At 36.5% G+C, this 20394-nt stretch overlaps 1 protein-coding gene across 1 annotated transcript in view; it reads right to left on the reverse strand.

Moving 5' to 3' along the window:
- Nucleotides 1–20394, reverse strand: part of IMMP2L (inner mitochondrial membrane peptidase subunit 2) — an 889815-nt gene that overhangs the window by 270296 nt on the left and 599125 nt on the right. The window contains exon 5 of the mRNA XM_082631606.1: nt 2041–2106. Within this exon, the coding sequence (XP_082487732.1) occupies nt 2041–2106 (66 nt within the window). The remainder of the gene's footprint in view (nt 1–2040; nt 2107–20394) is intronic.

The following is a 20394-nucleotide window of genomic DNA, read 5'->3' on the forward strand; positions in this document are numbered from 1 at the left end:
ATTTACCCATTTGAAAGGTAGAACTCATTGTTTCTAATATATTCATAAGAGTTGTGCATCCATATGATGGAATGTAATCAATAATATAAAGGAACAAACTACAGGTGCACAACACGGAGGAACCAAAAAACACTATGCTAAGTGAAAGAAACCAGGTACAAAGGACTATATGTTGTATATTACCATGTAAGTAAAATTTCTAGAAAATGCTAACCTATAGAGACAGAAAGCAGATCCATGGTTGTGTGGCACTGGCAACGGGGAATGATGGGAACCAGAGTTAAGGGCAAATCAGGTGAGGGAATGTTTGAGGGTAATAGGAAGACTCAAAAACTAGATTGCAGTGAGGGTTGCACAACTGTATACATTTATATTAAAGCTCACTGAACTGTATATTTAAAATGGGTGAATTATATATATGTATGTAAATTATACCTCAATAAAGATTTTTTTTAACATCTTTATTGGAGTATAATTGCTTTACAATGGTGTGTTAGTTTCTGCTTTATAATTGAATAAAGATTTTAGAAGAAAAAAAGACCAAACAAATACTCATGGATATAAACTAAACATACCATACCTCGATAGCTCCATTGATACCATGCAGGCTATTAATGATTACTTAATCTGGACATGAAAATGTTTGCCATTCATTACTGCATCAGCAAGTTCTCAAACTGTTTGGTCTGAGGACACCCTTACACTCTTAAAAATAACTGAGGTCTCAAAGAACTTTTACGTGTATATTAGATGTCAATATTTATCATATTAGAAATTAAAATGAAGAACTAAAAAAATCTTTAGTGATTCAATGTAAAATAACAATAATAAACTTGTATGTTAACACAAAGAACATATTTAATGAGAAGTATAGTTGTTTTCCAAAACAAGAGAAAAAATAGTGAGAAGAGTGGCTTTTTTTTTTTTTTTTTACATGTTTGGCAATCTTTTTAGTATCTGGCTTAATAGAAGACAGCCACATTCTCTTATCTGCTCCTGCCTTCAATCTGCTGCAATATCATACATCATGTAGCCTCTGGAAAACTCCACTGTACACTCATGAGAAATGGCAATGAAAAGGCAAATAACACCTTAGTATTACTAGGAAAGTAGTTTTGATCTCACAGAACCCCACAAAGGGTCTTGGAAACTCCTAGTGGTCTTTGGACCATCCTTTGAGAACTGTTGGTCTAGATTCTGCTCTAGATCATTTTAATTAAGGTTCATTTTAATGAGATTGCTTAAACTGTATTGTCAGTAATACAAGCTTTTTGGGAAAATAGGATTAAAAAACTTTCTGAATATAGTTTTCAAAGTATATTTAATCCCACATTGTATAGACTTGGCTGTAAATTAAAGTAAGCAATCAGTATGAGACATATCAGGCTACATGAATATTTACTTGTTGAATCTCAAACATTATTCTAGACTTATCAGCAAGTAGAATAAATAAGATGTTACTACACATTGTTAGAACACCTGATTGTTACAATGTTATTTTTTAAAGCTACTGTTTTTTTCACTGAATCAGAAGCTTCTGTTTCACATTCTTTTCCATCTTCCCCCATCTCTATTAATAATAAAAGCTCCCCCTTAGTTCCTGTGTTTGCTTCTAAAATAACAAAATGTTATTGAATTTTTTCTAAAATGAACCTTGACATCATAACCTAAAACAATCATACTAATTTCAATACCTGAAAAACAGTTATTTAATGGTCTTTTTATAAAATGTGGTTAATTTCAGCTTAATTAATATTTATTTCTCTTGTGCTTCCCAGTAAAGGGTAACAATACCATCAGTCAGTTTATTTACCTGTTATATCCTGAAATGGTTGATGATACTCACTAAAGATGTACCAGTTCATTTTGAAAGTCTCCAAAGGTTTGAAGACTTCAGAGACAACTCTTTGGACTGAAATGTACTTTCCATGTGATGTGATTTAAAACTCAACAAAAATCTAGATATTTACAACCTAAAATAAAAAAAAAACCCCAAAAAACAAAAAAACAAAAAACCCAAAAAACAGTTTAAGTTCTTACTTTACAATATCTCCTTCGAGAGCAATCACTCTCTTAATGATCTTCTGTTCTGGGTTTTTAGGAGACCTAGAAAAAGATAAGGTTATATAATCAGTTGTGTCTCTTGTTTTAAGAAAATGAGAAGAAATTTTACAAGAAAATACACTATATTAAAGTCATTATAGGATCCTTTGCAACTGTGACATGACATCAGTCCTACTTAGGTCCCAAGTGAGATAGAGCTAAGAGTGAAAGAATCCTTATTTTAAACCTCTGAGGGAAAAAGATCACACTGAAACTTTTCAAAAATTAAAAAAAAATTAATAAAAACCCAGAAGTATAAAGATTTTCATTATAAATCTAAGTACCTGTAAGAAAGAGGATTCATACATAAAATAATTAGGCATTTCTTTAAAATGATAACATACTTAAGTTTCTTCATTTTATTTAAAATAAACAGAGGAGTTTGATTTAAACAAAGAAAACAATGAAGAGAGAAATTTTTTTGAAAAAACAAACAATTAGGAAATTCTTTTTTTTTTTTTTTCATGTTGGTTTATTTCTAACAAAGCACTTAGACCAGGCCCATCCAGAGGAGGGGATGTCACTTCCTCAAGGACTTGAAGTTTGGGGCTGTTCTTAACCCCTTGGTCCCTTGCCACATTTCCTACTTAAAGCTGCTTCTGACCCTTGTGCAGAAGGATCAGTTGGAGAGGGGCAGGGCCCAGCCTTGCTGGAGTATTGTCACTTGCACTCGCATCATTCCACAGAAGCACAGAGGACACAGTGTTTGAGATCCCCCTAAACTCTGTGTTTTCCTTCCTCCAAGACCCTACCCTCTTTGGGGCATAATACTGGACAAGGGGAAGAAATTCCTCCCCTTGTCCCTCCAATCCCGGAGGGACAAGGGGAGGAAATTCTTTTAAAACACAACTAGGTTTAGCCATTTAAAGATTATGTAATTCAGAGTGCTAAAACAAGACTAAAAGAAATTGATAGGTTGTGATACACTTAATGCAGACATCATTTATTTTAATCTATGATTAGTAGCTTATGGTAAATGTTTACTTAAGGTAATACTATTTACTCAAATAAATACTCCCCTCCCCTTCTCTTCCCTCCTCCCCCCTTTACTCTATCTCTGGGATTCCTCACTCTAGGAGAAGCCATGTCTGTTTCTCAGCAGTCCTACTGAGAAACTCATTTAGTGAGGAACTAAGGTTGGCCAACCTTCATGTGAATGAACGTAGAAGTAGATCCTTCAACACACTCATAGATAGAGAGAACAAATGGGTGGTTGCCAGGAGGGAGGGGAGTGGGAGGTTGGGTGAAATAGGCAAAAGGGATTAAGAGGTACAAACTTCCAGTTATAAGATAAATAAGCCACTGGGATGTAATATACAGCAAAAGGAACATGGCCAATAATATTTTCGTACCTTTGTATGGGTACAAATGGTTACTAGACTTATTGTGGTGATCATTTCCTAATGTATGTAAATGTCGAGTCACTAGGTAGTACACCTGAAACTAACACAATATTGTACATCAACTACATTTCAATTAAAAACAAACAAACAAAAAAACCCCAGTAGATCCTTCAGCCCCAGTCAAGTCTTCAGAAAGTGCAGCTGTGGCCAATAGCTTCACGGCAACCTCATGAGAGACCCTGAGCCATACCACCCACTGAAGCTGCTTCTGGTTTCCTGATTCTTAGAAAAATGTGTGAGATAATGTTTGTTGTTTTAAGCTGCTAGAGGTTACACAGCAATGGAAAACTCAATCTTAATATGTTCAATTTCCTGCCAATAACAGTTTCAGTCTTTTGATTTAACATGTGTTTCAAGAAACAGCTCACATATCACATAAATGATCACTTAAGATGTACTTAAAAATCAGAAATAGATAATATTTTCAAGTCACATTTTGAATTGAATTACCTTTAAAAAGGAATGTAAATGCACAAATACTAAAAAGATGAAATACATTCAAAATGTAATACTTCATCAAAGGAAATATGCAGTTTCAATAAGATTTATATTTCACATTATATCTTGTAGAGAAAACAAAATCATCTAAACCATTTGAGTCTACTTGTGAAACTTAGTGACATAACTTTCTACTAAATTAACTATTAATATTCTTTATTTTAAAAGGAAATTTGATCAGAGTTTTTGACTGAACTGTCCCCTTCACTGAATTGACTAACCATTATATTTATATAAATTTAATGTCATTTATTTACAGAGTGAGGGATCTGGGCACATTCAAGATGACGGAATTCATATCTTCTGTGCAGGGTTACTTATAGATCTTTAGAAAAATTTGCCCCCATGTCTCTCTGTTTAGATAACCAGAAATGTATAAAAAAAAATTCAACCTCAGTGATCACCAAAGAATTGTATATTAAAACAATAGGACACCATTTTCCTATTATATTGACAAAGAAATAGTAATAATACTATTAATACAGTTTGTTGTTGAGCATTTAGTACGTCCTAAAGTACGTGATCATGTAACATACCTTTTGGTAAATAGGTTAAGATTTTATATTCTCTTTAACATATCAATTATGCTTTTAGGAATGTATCCTTATGAAATGGTTGTGGATGTATACAAAATTTTAGCTACATGGATGTTGTCTATTTTAAAAAAGAGAGAAAAACTCAACAAGAAAAGATTGGTGAAATAAATTATAGTCCATCCACATTATAAAATATTCTTCAATCATTAAAAATGACATTATAAAAGAATTTTTAATGATGTGGAAATATCAACAGGATACAGAGATTTAACATGTGAGCTAGAAAATTTATGTGTACCATGACCTTGCTTCAGTAATTATAAAGAGAAAACGTGCATGCAGCTGTCCTGGGAAAAATTAGGAAGGATATAAAGCAAAAGTTGGGGGCATAGTTCTGTGTGTGATAAAAGACATGCCTGGATTTTTGGTTCAGATTACTGGGAAGTCCATTAGAAAATGACAAATATTTGTGTCACATGATGTTAACTGAGAAGAAATGTTCCAAGACAGGAGTGAGACCTGAACTAATTATCAAGTCTCCCCACCTAATATTGATGCGCTATTAACATTAATGAAATAACATGAAATGCAACCCTTATTAGCGTAAAATAGTATTTATGCCACAACTTTTAAGCTTTTGAGATATACTTGAAAAGTATTTTATATTTTAAAATAACCTACATAATAAGATCATGAGGCAAAATAGAATATACAAAGTGAGCTACATATATAATTAAAGTCTTATGAATTACTACTTCAAATGTATCTATAAATTTTAATGTAATATTAATCTCATGAATCTAATCACATGATTCAAAAATTTTTATAAAGGCTATTACTAACATTAATCCCATTACTGTTCAAAATCTATATCTATATTTTAATCATTAGGCTGTTGAATGCATTACTTGGATGTAAGTACAAGTGGTACGAGAGTTATTACAGATTTATACTGTGAAAGTCACTGAACTTCCCTTTGTCTACATTTTCTTGGCCACTTGCCTGTCTTCTAGAAGTAAGAAAAATAACAAGTGAAGGATTATGCCTTAGTTTAGGGACACGATGTATGCTGCCCAATAAAATTTGCATTTACATTTGAAATTTTAGTGTTTTCATAATAAGCATTGCTTTACAATATTTATTTCTGGAGTCTGAATTTTAAGCATTCTGTTTTATGCCGAAGATTTAATTAGGCAAGGTTCTCCAGAGGTTTGGACAAGATGCCTAGAATCGTCTCTCTATTGCATAGGTCTCAGAAGATCAGTTTGTTGTGGCAGAACTTATCTCTAACAAGAATGGTTGTGGGGAAGGGTGAAGGGTTAGCATAGGCATAATAAGATTTCTGTGATACGTAATGTTCCTCTCCTTGAATTTCACTTCCTATCTTGATCGAAGTGTTGCCATTTTTACCCTGTGACAAGCCAACAGAGCCATGTCTTCAGTCTCATAACCTTTGTAGCTAATTTCATGTTTGTGTATGTTCCCAAAAGGTTGTTATTTTGATCCTGTTTGGAACACTGGGAAGGTACTCTGGAAAACTCAAGAGAGACCCTCTTGTGTTCTGTGGGAATGAGGAGATTAGCAAGTGTACCACCCTCTCTGTTGGTACACTTGTGTTCATCCTGATGTCAGACATATACCTGAACCCTGTGTCTGAGCACGTTCACCCTTCTCCCATTTATAGTAAAATTCTAAAACCTCCCTCTGTGGGTTGTGTAGATTTTTATATTTATATGGTTCAGGATTGGCCCAGATTATTACAGAATTCATCTCAGGATTAGAAGTCACCTTGGCATATATCACAGAAAGGTCTAAATTTTAACTCTTCATTAATGAGGTAAAACTAAGAACTCATATTCTAGGAATGACCTATAGTAGATAGACTATTTTTTATACTGTCAAAAGGATGGACATGCATTAAATCAACTAATTTTACATCATCAAAGTGGTAAAAAAAGAAGTATTGGTGCTTTATTATCAAAATGAAAATGAAAAGTCCACACAACAGAATAAAAAGTCATGAAAAACCTTAGCAAATGATAGCTTCTCTTTTCTTCTCTCTCTTTTTTTTAATTTTGGAAAATATTGCCTGGGTTTCATATGAGTTTCATAGGTTAAAGCTAGAAAAGGCCTATGAGTGTACCTAGCCCATTCCTGGCAATATTCAGTCTCACCCATTCTCCATGGCTTAAGCATTTCTGCTTGGGCGCCTTGTGTCCTACAAATGCATGGACTTGGGGACATTGGAAATGGAATCCACGATCACTGTTTCACCTTTGGTACAGACAGCTGCTGACTGTAGGCAAGCCCTGTAAACAATCTGGGTCTCATTTTTGGAGAGATAAGGCTAGATCAGAAGTCCTAAACCAGAAGTCAGACAATCAGATCTAGCTTGTAGAAATGTTTTGTTTGGTCCACACATCATTTATTTATTTATTTTTAAATCTGGAGCTGGCCAAACAAATAGGAGACTTCACATAAAAATTCTAATTTCTTGTTCCTCTTAGAAAAATACAAAGATCTGGCACCCCAAGCCTACATTCTTCCATGGATCTGAGAAGCAGATCCTGAGAAGTTGCCCCAGTGCCAACAGCTTGTTTCATGTGGGTCTCAGTGTCTGAGGACACATGAGTTTGGGAACCCCTAGAAATCTTGATGATCTCTTCCACCTCTAGCATCATATAACAACTGAGAGAACACATGAAAACTCCAGCAGAGGGTCTAACACATAGTAGGAAATCGGTAAATCTTAGAGGCATCTCTTCCTAAAATAAATTCATAAAGGAGATCAATTAACTGGATACAAGCAAATCGTTAGGATTTTTTTTAAGACTTACATAGATAGAATATTTATTTCAAAAACCCTCCAATAATTTCAGAGTCTGTTTCATTAGAGGGCAAGAAAGGCCTTTTTAAAGGTTTGGTCAAATTTTATTACACAATTAACTAAAGAAACATGAAAACTAAATATAACTCTATTCATATTGGAAAGTCACAGGTCAGTTTTAAATTAAATGGGTGTTATCTATAAAATCATGATAAAAATGACTTTTTTCTATGTTGAATTCTGTATTCTTGCTTCACTATCAGTAGTAGCTCAAACTTTGTGCAAACAGCCCCTTTTATAATGATCTATTTTCTAAATTCAATGCAGTTTTATTAATTAGCACTCTAAAAGTTCTTACTTAGGTCAGCATTTCAGCTACATTTTTGCCCCTTGCAGACTTCTCTTTGTATCATGTGAATCTTTGAAACTTAAACAAAAGAAATTATCAAGACTTTTTTGTTGCTCTTTGGGTTTATTCTTGAAATCTTCAGAAGTGTGAAGTTTATAACTTCAGATACAGTTTCAGAAAAGTGTATGTATGGGATTTCCCTGCTGGTGCAGTGGTTAAAAATCCACCTACCAATGCAAGGGACACGGGTTCAATCCCTGGTCCGGGAAGATCCCACATGCCATGGAGCAACTAAGCCCATGCGCCACAACTACTGAACCTGAGCTCTAGAGCCTATGAGCCACAACTACTGAGCCCTTGTGCCACAACTACTGAAAGCTGTGTGCCTAGAGCCCATGCTCTGCAACAAGAGAAGCCACCACAATGAGAAGCCCAAGCACCACAACCAAGAGTAGCCCCCACTCACCGCAACTAGAGAAAAACTGTGTGCAGCAACAGAGACCCAGTGCAGCCAAAAATTAATTCATTCATTTAAAAAACAAACCCAAAAAACCTATATGTCATAGAATAACCTTTAAAAAAAAGTGTATGTATGTGTGTATATATGCAATTCCTAACAATTACTCTTGCTCAGATATCTCATAAAATGCTCCAATCCAAGGGCCTCATTGTTAGAAAAGTGAATTACAGATGAGGTGGCAAGAACCCAGATTAATGCTTTAAATTTTTCTTCTATGATACCATATTTTCTTACATAGGGAACAGGTGTTGGGGGAAGGGAAATCCTGGGAAAGGATAACCATCAGGCGGGGCAGAGGGTTGTTATGTGTGTAGAAAATCCTAGTGGGAAGTGAGTAGAATTTCAGAACACTGGGGACAGTGCTCTTGGGCAGACATATTTTGTGGGTGGGGATGGGGTATGGAACGGATGGCTTATTCTCTCAAAGCAAACCCTCCCTGAATCAGGCTCCTGAGCAGTAGCAATATGATCCTATAGAGACCCTGAGAGATTCCAGTCAGGGTTCTAGTGATCCAAGAATGTAGCAGCAGGAACAATAAGCTTATGTTTCAGATTTATGGCAGATAATTCCTTATACAAATAAATGTATTCTAATAGTACTTATGAAACAACAAAAGCATGAACTTTAAAGAATTAAACTGTTGTCTATTGATAAATATTTTCTTGGTTAAATTTAAGAGTTGTCTCACCGTCACTAACTACGATTAGAAGAAGTTTAATACGCAAATAGTGACAACGTGTCTTATTAGTAAATCAGCCTTGATTATACAAAATCAATTAAATGTGTATTATGACTCTAACTTCTGTAACTGAAAAAGCTGAAATAGTTTTGTAATTGACTGTTTTGATTCTGAAAAATAAATGTCTTCACTTAACTGTGAAAAATCTAAGAAATTTAGTATAATCATAACAATGAGCTAATTTCTACCAATGTTTATTAATTCAAGCATTTCAAAACATAGAACACTGCAATCTTCAGTTGTGAACATAACTGCACTTACACTTCACTGTCTAGAATTGTATGTAAATGAACATATATAGTACATACATAAAATATATAGCACTTATGTAACACACATATGTGTGTATGTGTGTGTATTCCACCATACAATATGGAATCATACTATTTAAAGAAACTCCTCTGAACTATAAAGAAACTTCTGGGCTGAAAAATACATTCTCTCATTTATTTATTTTATAAATTTGTGTTTTCACACATTGAATATGCTTAAAGTTGACCATATCTGTGGAAGTGGAGGAGATGCATACCTAACATAAATATAAATATTGACTATTCTTTCAGTATAGACTCTCAAAGTGCAGACATTCGTATAGAAATACTACTACTCTGTCTCCAAAGTATACACTCAGGAGTGTCTGAGCGGTTTTTGCTGTACTCAAGACAGGTTTTACCCCTCTAGCCGCACTATCTCATTGAGTATGGCTTTTTAGTAGAGTAGCACTTAAGGCCATGGAATAAAACAAAATTAACTGGTCTTCAAATGAATTAAAGCCATCAGTCTAGTCTCATAACCCTAATATCATGAATAAGCTAACTGGATTTATACTTTAAGCTTTAAACAGGTTGGGAAATAGTGCCACATACTTGTGGTAGGCTTGAAGAATATACAAACAACAGAACTTGAAAGTGCAAGGTATTGATATTTTCCATATCAAGCCATATATATATGCATGAATATGGCACAGAAAAAGCAGACCAACTGAAATGCAAAATGAATAAATTCAGTTCTCTGTATCCCTGGGTTCTGCATCCACAAATTCAACCAACCACAGGTTGAAAACATTTGGATAAAAGAGAAATTCCAGAAAGTCTCAGAAAGCAAGACTTCAATTTGCCGTGCATTGAGCACTACACTAAACCCACTGAATCGAGTGATGTGTAGGCTGCTGCAGCCTCCTGCCATTCCACAGACACTCAGTCTCTCTCCAGTACCTACTCGTTTGAACACTGTTCACCTCGCATCTTGTTCGTTGGCTGCTGATGCTGTAGGCACCCTTTGTTTCTGTGAAGCAAATGGCTCCTAAAAAGCCATTAAGTGGTCAAAGCATCCCTCCAAGGTTAAGAGGGAGTGTAAAGTGCTTTCTCTCGAAGAGAAAATGAAAATCCTAGATCTTTTGAAAAGTGGCATGTCGCTGGCCAAAGTGGGCAGTAAGGTCGGTAAGAACGAACTGAGCATTCACACCATAAAGCAGAAAGAAGCTAAAATTTGCACAAGTATTAGTGCTTCACCTACAATTGCAACAATAGTCTCTCTGGTTGATGTTAAAGTGCTTGCAAAGACTGAGAAAGCATGAAGTGTGCGGCTAGAGGACATGTCACAGGAGCATATCCCTGTTGATGGCAAAGTTATGCGTGAAAAGCACTTCGTCTCTACGAGCCTTACTGTGAAGGGGCTGGGGAGAGCGAGAGGAAGGAGATGAAGGCTGCTGAGGGATGGCTGGCGAGCTACGAGAAGATCATGGGAGAATCAGCATTGACTGATGCCAAGCGTCATCAGTGCCCCCAGAAGAGCTCAAGAAATTCATAGAAGAGAAAGGCTACCTTCCAGAGCAAGTCTTCAATAGTGATGAAATGTGATGAAAGCCCCAGATCGCCTGCCTGTGTTCTGGCAACACAACAAGGAGGCTTGGGTGATGGCCATCTTGTTCTTGGGATAGTTCCATCAGGGCTTCATTCCTGAAGTGAAAAAAATACCTCAAAAAGAAGGGGCTGCCATTCAAGGGCCTCCCCATCATTGGCAATGTTCCCAGCCACCCCACTGTCTCTGCTTCACCGACAAGAATGCAGAAGTAATGTTCCTCCCTCCTAACTCTATGTCACTGCAGCAGCCACTTGATCAAGGCATCATCAGGTGCATTAAAGCAACTTACACTTGCCTCACCTTCAGGAAGACTTGTGGATTTATGGAAGAGCTTCACAATTACAGAGAATGTAGATGTCCCAATGCCCAAGACAGGAGTGCATGTTGGCAGCCATTATGGACTGAGGTTGTCTATGATTTCAGGGGCATCCCCACTACTGATGCAAAAGTCAGGAATGTTCCAAGGGAAGTTAGTGGGGAAAGCTTCTCTAACATGATCGAGGACAATGTTGAGGAATACCTAGTAGCATACAGAAACTTTTACCAACAAGGAACTTAAAGATCTGCTGAAATCCTCTACAGACGATGATGATAGTGATGCAGAAGACTTAGAGGAGGCAGAGCTATCAGTTTGGATGCTTGAAAAATCTGCAGCAGTTTTTTTTTTTTTTGACAGTTTCATGCATTAAAAAGGACACGAGCTTCAAGTATGATTCTTTGATGGAATGAAGCCTCTGTATTACCTGAGGGATAATGATGCACCTAGAACCACTGCAAGATTTGTTTGATGATGAAAAGAAAAGAAGAAACAGCTTCCTATAACAATGTTTCTAACTAAAGCACCTGCAATTGTGAAGCTCTAGCCTTCAAGCTTGAAGATCCTCAGCCCTCAGCCTCTACAGATCCTGACATTAGTATCACTGAGCCTCCTCCAAAGTCTCAACATCTGCAACTGAAACCCAGTTCATCCTTCTGACGTCCTGCCAGAAGGTTCAAGTTAGCCTGGTGTCTCACCACTTACCTACAGTGCCAGACATCTCATCCCCTCACCCCATCAGCACGGTACAATAATACAACAATCATCATTGTCGTCGTCATCACCATCATCATTATCATCATATGAGGGTTATCAAGAGAGAATAATCAGGGTTTTGATGAGGGTTAACACAGTGTGTGTGTGTGAGTGTGAGAGAGAAGTGAATTTATATTTTCTCTGTTTATAATTATATTTTCTATATGTATTTGTATTTTAAATATTCTGTGTTTTATTCTATATATTTTTCTTTCAGGTCATTAAATGAAAGCAACCTGTAAGTATTCAAAGAAGGAAAATGTTACGTTTTTGCTGACGTGTACTGTGCAGTTAGGCCTGCCATGGTTGCATCTGTAGTGAATGTATACAGATTTTTCTTGTATATAGATTTTTCTTGTCATTGTTCTCTAAACAATATGGTATAACAACTATTTACATAGCATTTACATTGTATTAGGTATTAGATGTAATCTAGAGATGATTTACAGTACACAGGAGGATGTGCATAGTTATATGCAAATATTACCCCTTTTTATGTAAGGGACTTGAACATCCGTAAATTTTGGTATCTGAAGTCCTCCTCAGATACCGAGGGACAACTGTCCTAGTATGTAAGAGCTGAAGTGAGGACATTTACACCGATGCTCATACAAGACGTTAGTGGTACCTGCAGTCACCTGAAAAAGGCTATTGGAAAATGGCACAAGGATCATCCTGTCTCTAACTTAGCTCACTCACAAGTTTGCCATGATGTTGGTCATATTGTGAAGTGTGAGATGCCAAGCTCAGGGCAGGGGACATCCTAGTAAAAGTGAGGAATAAAGACAGTCTCGACCATTTTACCTGCAGCCAGCACTTAGCACCCACTCACTTTTTCACCCATAATTCATTTCTAACCAGAATGAATAACCAAATATCTGGAATAAATGAGACAGAATTTTTATCCTTATAAATACAAAAATGAATACTTTACCTATGGTGCATTAAGCTTTTGAAGTTTGCCTAATTGAGCCCAACAGGTGCTTGCAATGGACAGAAGCTGTTAAATTCACACGTGCCCATCAGAGGTGTGCCCTCCAAACAACATGGCCAGAATGTCTTCAATGTAACTTTCTATGATCAGATAAAAAGGTGACATATAAACTGATGTACTAAACCCCAGACCTTTTGTCTCATGACTGTGGTTACCATGTGATACTTTTCAGGGTCAGGCAATAAATAAATAAAGAGTCGGATGGGAATGGGGGTATTTCAGTGGATACCAGCATGAGAGCAGAGGGTGATGGGTTGGGGGGTGGGTTTACAAGTGAGAACCAGACAGGCCAACATACCTCTCAGTAGATACCAGCATGGACTGAGGTCAAGCTGTCCTTCCCCTGATTCTATCACAATATAAACGCCCCAATGCCAAGATGCTACTCTGACAAGACACAGAACCATAAACAGACTTAATTTGCTCTGAATTGCCTCAGAAGGCTCTTAAGTTTACCTCAGCTTGAAAAGACTAGGTTTCGTTAGCAATAAGAAACTTAAATCCAGAAACGGCAAAATAAAGGTATATACTTTTGCATACCTGGTTTTTATGGCCTGAGAATTTGCACCCATTCCATTTTCTTTTGTCTACTGCATATATCTGTGGATTACCATTTCTAGTTACTCTGATGACATGCATTATTAATGTATCTACTGTGCTGCAGATTCAAAATTTCCTAGTAAAATTGAGTTAGGTATATGCATGAGGAGAGGTGAAATTCCACACAATCATGGAAACTATCCTAATTTCTCTAAAATGTTCGATTACATGGAGGAGGTTGACAATGTAGAAGTTAGAATATAAGTACAATATGAAGCTTCCTGGCTCATTTCTGTTCTAACCCTGTTGGACTTATTAATTTTTAAAATACAGTACTATTGTTTTGAGGAGGAATTCTGTTAGGTTCCAATAACTACACACAATTTGCTCCCTTGAAAGTGTCAACATTATGCCCCCAGTAGTACACTGAATAGCATTCATGAACTGTCTTCAGAAAAAATACATGAGGTTTGGGATTTTGCAAAATCAACTCAACTGGTCACCTCTGAAACCAGCATTATCATTTACTTACTCAGCTTGATAGCCACTTATATAACTCTAGTTTCTAAGTTATCAGAAACTTTTTCTTAGTATTTTATTTCCTGCAATTTGTACTGCAATAACTTGTTACTATGAGAGTTTATTTATGAAGCTTTAAACTAAAAAAAAAAATGCTACGATTAAATCAGATGTCTAACTCCTATTTGTTTCTAAGCCTCCTAGTATTACCTCTTTCCTCTCTGCTGGATGGAATACACAGAGTTACAGAAAGGGTAAGAGTTTAGTGTCCGATAAGCTAGAAGGGCTTAAATTTAAAATGGGTTTTTAGTGGCTGAGAATAAATGTCTGATAAAAGGAGGCAGGTTGAGAATGGTACTTTGGAGGGGTTAAAAGAATTGTGAGAGATTGTAAGGGAATTTTGGGGACAATAGAAGGAAAAAGGGGGAGAATATTTCCAAGGACTAACAGAAGTTACCAAGTTATTAGGGTAAACCAAGCCACAGAGATACAGACCAACAGGTAAGTAGGAAGAGAGTGCAGGGCCAATAGATTCACCAAAGAAACCACTTGAAGACAGAAGACCCTTAGAGTTGCTAAATTTGGTTTCTAGCCAAATTGGTTTAACAGAGCCTCAGAATCCGACAAAGTCAGTTAGTTATGCTGTTGTTACCATCTCGTGACTGTCCTTTCCCATTTGGTTATCCTGGAAAAGTATTATCCTTTGTAAGAAAATTCAGAGGTCAAAATATCCCTAGTTGCAACTGTTCTAGATACAGAACACCAAAAGAATCCCGTTTCAAAAATTACAACTATATCTCAACCTGTGATGCATTCTTTCACAAGGCTAAAGATCACCTTGCTATTTTTAGTTGACTGTATACAGTCAGCAATAACTATAAAATATGTTCAGGTATGTCTTTTTAAATAAAAACTGAGTATGCTGAGGCTACAATTTGCCAGATGATTTACCCTTTTCTATCATTCTTTAATATAAATATATGGTAGACACTTTTTTCTAGTCCATAAAGTTTCATTGCAAATAATGGAGACCCACTTAAAATGGAATATACAGTATCTACCCACATGTGTTCTTCCTTACAGAAAACCACTTCGATTCTACTTTAAAAGACATTGATTAATATGAGAAGGCTTGCCTGCTTTTGTGAGCCTCAGTCCTCTAATTCTGTACACACACAAAATGGACTCTAATCTCTCCAGCTGTCACTTTGATGCTCTTCGTGAGCTGTACATTTCACAGGCTCTGAAACCACTCTACAGCTCAAACATGATCAACGGCTTTCCTCAAAACCAGAACAGCAGTGAGAGATTATTAAGTCAAAATGGAAGCAAACTCTCCTCTTCATGTGTGCAGGAAATTCATAGGGGGCCTGATTTCCATATGGCTCCCACAGATGAAGCTTAATGAACATCTTCCAGACACAGGTATAACCATTAATAACTCTCAAATACCTCTACAATGGAGTAAAACAAGGCCAAATAGAATTAAGGGAAATAATCTCCAACTGGTTTAACATGCCTATCAGTTAAATGCATGAAGGAGGCTTTGATTTAAATAAAATCAGATTCTCAGAAACATATGCTCACCACCCACCATTCTTCATCTGAATGGTAGAAATTTATGAGTTTCATTTCACTGTAGCAGGGGAGCTTTGCCAAGAAACAAGAGCACAAACATCAGTGATTAAGAAAGATCTCCAGTATAGAATACGTTTTCAGGGGGCTAATCTTCTGTAGAGTGGGTTTATAGGCAATGGCATCATGTTTTGGACTGACCACATGGAGAGATGTTTTCACTAATGCAACATTATTAAACTTTGTTTGGGACTTTTAACTAACCTAAGTCAACTCCCTAAAATAAAATGCCTTTCTTGAAAAGATATAACAAAATCACAAACATACTTCTCACAAAAATCCTCTGATTCAACTTCCTTTAAAGATGTATAGCCCCAAAGCCTTACTAATGCACACCACCGTATCTCTCCCACCTTTTATCAGCTCTTTCTTGCCACTACCATCTGTTTGCTTGCTTTTTTCCAGCGCATTGCCCATCCCTCAAGGCTGTTCACTGGCACTCAGATGCCTCCCTCTAATTCTCCATCGCACCATCCAAGAAATGCCCCAGGTCTTTTCCAATTCTTCTTCCCAAAGCTTTTCTTCAACACTACCCCTGTATAGTTTGGACACTATCCTCCTCAGATATAATTTTTTCAATGACATAATACCTAAGTTTCTTCTGGCCTTCTTTTTCAAACACAATTATTTCCTCTTACACTGTTTTGTGTTATACATAGGAGGAAAACTTCCTAAACATCTCATCTTTTACAATCACCATTCCCTAAACTCTTATCATTCCAGGCTTTAAAGGTTTAAATACAATACTCAGAGAAGGTATATGATGAAGATGTAGCTAATTCAAGTGTTTCTGGAGATAGCCTCATCCACCAGAGGGCAGACAGCAGAAGCAAGAAAAACCACACTCCTGCAGCCTGTGAAACAAAAACTACATTCACAGAAAGATAGACAGGATGAAAAAGCAGAGGGCTATGTACAAGATGAAGAAACAAGATAAAACCCCAGAAAAACAACTAAATGAAGTGGAGATATGTAACCTTCCAGAAAAAGAATTCAGAATAATGATAGTGAAGATGATCCAGGACCTTGGAAAAAGAATGGAGGCAACTATCAAGAAGATGCAAGAAATGTTTAACAAAGACCTAGAAGAATTAAAGAACAAACAAACAGAGATGAACAATACAATAACTGAAATGAAGATTACACTAGAGGGAATCAATAGCAGAATAACTGAGGCAGAAGAATGGATAAGTGACCTGGAAGACAGAATGGTGGAAGTAACCTGGAAGACAGAATGGTGGAATTCACTGCTGTGGAACAGAATAAAGAAAAAAGAATGAAAAGAAATGAAGACAGCCTAAGAGACCTCTGGGACAACATTAAACGCAACAATATTCGCATTATAGGGGTCCCAAGGAGAAGAGAGAAAGGACCAGAGAAAATATTTGAAGAGATTATAGTCGAAAGCTTCTCTAACATGGGAAAGGAAATAGCCCCCAAGTCCAGGAAGTGCAGAGAGCCCCATACACGATAAACCCAAGGAGAAACACGCCGAGACACATAGTAATCAAACTGGCAAAAATTAAAGACAGAGAAAAATTATTAAAAGCAGCAAGGGAAAAATGACAAATAACATACAAGGGAACTCCCATTAGGTTAACAGCTGATTTCTCAGCAGAAACTCTAAAAGCCAGAAGGAAGTGGCATGATATACTTAAAGTGATGAAAGGGAAGAACCTACAACCAACATTATTCTACCCGGCAAGGATCTCATTCAGATTCGATGGAGAAATCAAAAGCTTTACAGACAAGAAAAAGCTAAGAGAATTGAGCACCACCAAACCAGCTCTACAACAAATGCTAAAGGAACTTCTCTAACTGGGAGACACAAGAGAAGAAAAGGACCGACAAAAACAAACCCAAAACAATTAAGAAAATGGTAATAGAAACATACATATCAATAATTACCCTAAATGTGAATGGATTAAATGCTCCAACCAAAAGACACAGGCTTGGGCTTCCCTGGTGGCGCAGTGGTTGAGAGTCCGCCTGCTGATGCAGGGGACGCGGGTTCGTGCCCCGGTCCGGGAAGATCCCACATGCCGCGGAGCAGCTAGGCCCGTGAGCCATGGCTGCTGAGCCTGCGCGTCCGGAGCCTGTGCTCCGCAATGGGAGAGACGACAACAGGGAGAGGCCCGCGTACCAAAAAAAAAAAAAAAAAAAAAGACACAGGCTTGCTGAATGGATACAAAAACAAGACCCATATATATGCGGTCTACAAGAGACCCACTTCAGACCTAGGGACACATTCAGACTGAAAGTGAGGGCATGGAAGAAGATATTCCATGCAAATGGAAATCAAAAGAAAACTGGAGTAGCAATACTCGTATCAGATAAAATAGAATTTAAAATAAAGAATGTTACAAGAAACAAGGAAGGACACTACATAATGATCAGGGGATCAATCCAAGAAGAAGATATAACAATTATAAATATATATACACCCAACATAGGAGTACCTCAATACATAAGGCAACTGCTAACAGCTGTAAAAGAGGAAATTGACAGTAACACAATAATAGTGGGGGACTTTAACACCTCACTTATACCAATGGACAGATCATCCAAAATGAAAATAAATAAGGAAACAGAAGCTTTAAATGACACAATAGACCACAGAGATTTAATTGACATTTATAAGATATTCTATCCAAAAACAGCAGATTACACTGTCTTCTCAAGTGCGCATGGAATGTTCTCCAGGATAGATCACATCTTGGGTCACAAATCAAGCCTCAGTAAATTTAAGAAAATTGAAATCATATCAAGCATCTTTTCTGAATACAAAGCTATGAGATTAGAAATGAATTACAGGGAAAAAACGTAAAATACACAAACACATGGAGGATAAACAAGATGTTACTAAATAACCAAGACATCACTGAAGAAATCAAAGAGGAAATAAAAAAATACCTAGAGACAAAAGACAATGAAAACACAATGATCCAAAACCTATGGGATGCAGCAAAAGCAGTTCTAAGAGGGAAGTTTATAGCTATACAAGCCTACCTCAAGAAACAAGAAAAATCTCAAATAAACAATCTAACCTTACACCTAAAGGAACTAGAGAAAGAAGAACAATCAAAACCCAAAGTTAGCAGAAGGAAAGAAATCATAAAAATCAGAGCAGAAATAAATGAAATAGAAACAAAGAAACAATAGCAAAGATCAAAAAAACTCAAAGCTGATTCTTTGAGAAGATAAACAAAATTGATAAACCATTAGCCAGACTCATCAAGAAAAAGAGGGAGAGGACTCAAATCAATACAATTCAAAATGAAAAAGGAGAAGTGACAACAGACACCACAGAAATACAAAGCATCCTAAGAGACTACTACAAGCAACTCTATGCCAATAAAATGGACAACCTGGAAGAAATAGACAAATTCTTAGAAAGGTATAACCTTCCAAGACTGAACCAGAAAGAAACAGAAAATATGAACAGACCAATCACAAGCAATGAAATTGAAACTTTGATTAGAAATCTTCCAATAAACAGAACTCCAGGACCAGATGGCTTCACAGGTGAATTCTATCAAACATTTAGGGAAGAGCTAACACCCATCCTTCTCAAACTCTTTCAAAAAATTGCAGAGGAAGGAACATTCCCAAACTCATTCTATGAGGCCACCATCACCCTGATACCAAAACAAGACAAAGACCACAAAAAAAGAAAACTATAGACTAATATCACTGATGAATATAGATGCAAAAATCCTCAACAAAATACTAGCAAACAGAATCCAACAACACATTAAAAGGATCATACACCATGACCAAGTGGGATTTATCCCAAGAATGCAAGGATTCTTCAATATATGCAAATCAATCAATGTGATACACCGTATTAACAAACTGAAGAAGAAAAAACATATGATCACCTCAATAGTTGCAGGAAAAGCTTTTGACAAAATTCAACACCCATTTACGATAAAAACTCTCCAGAAAGTGGGCATAGACGGAACCTACCTTAACATAATAAAGGCCATATATGACAAACCCACAACAAACATTACTCTCAATGGTTAAAAACTGAAAGCATTTCCTCTAAGATCAGAAGCAAGACAAGGATGTCCACTCTCACCACTATTATTCAACATAGTGTTGGAAGTCCTAGCCATAACAACCAGAGAAGAAAAAGAAATAAAAGGAATCCAGGTCAGAAAAGAAAAAGTAAAATGATCATTGTTTGCAGATGACATGATACTATACATAGAGAATCCTAAAGATGCCACCAGAAAATGACTAGAACTAATCAATGAAGTTGGTAAAGTTGCAGGATACAAAATTAATGCACAGAAATCTCTTGCATTCCTATATACTAATGATGAAAAATCTAAAAGAGAATTTAAGGAAACACTCCCATTTACAACTGCAACAAAAAGAATAAAATACCTAGGAATAAACCTACCTAGGGAGACAAAAGACCTGTATGCAGAAAACTATAAGATACTGATGAAAGAAATTAAAGATGATACCAACAGATGGAGAGATATACCATGTGCTTGGATGGGAAGAATCAATATTGTGAAAATGACTATACTACCCAAAGCAATCTACAGATTCAATGCAATCCCTATCAAATTACCAATGGCATTTTTTATGGAACTAGGATAAAAAATCTTGAAATTTGTATGGAGACACAAAAGACCCTGAATAGCCAAAGCAGTCTTGAGGGAAAGAAAATGGAGCTGGAGGAATCAGACTCCCTGACTTCAGACTATACTATAAAGCTGCAATCAAGACAATATGGTACTGGTGCAAAAACAGAAACACAGATCAATGGAACAAGATA

This window comes from Mesoplodon mirus (assembly GCF_964341445.2).
Source record: "Mesoplodon mirus genome assembly, chromosome: 9".
Classification (NCBI taxonomy): Eukaryota; Metazoa; Chordata; class Mammalia; order Artiodactyla; family Ziphiidae; genus Mesoplodon; species Mesoplodon mirus.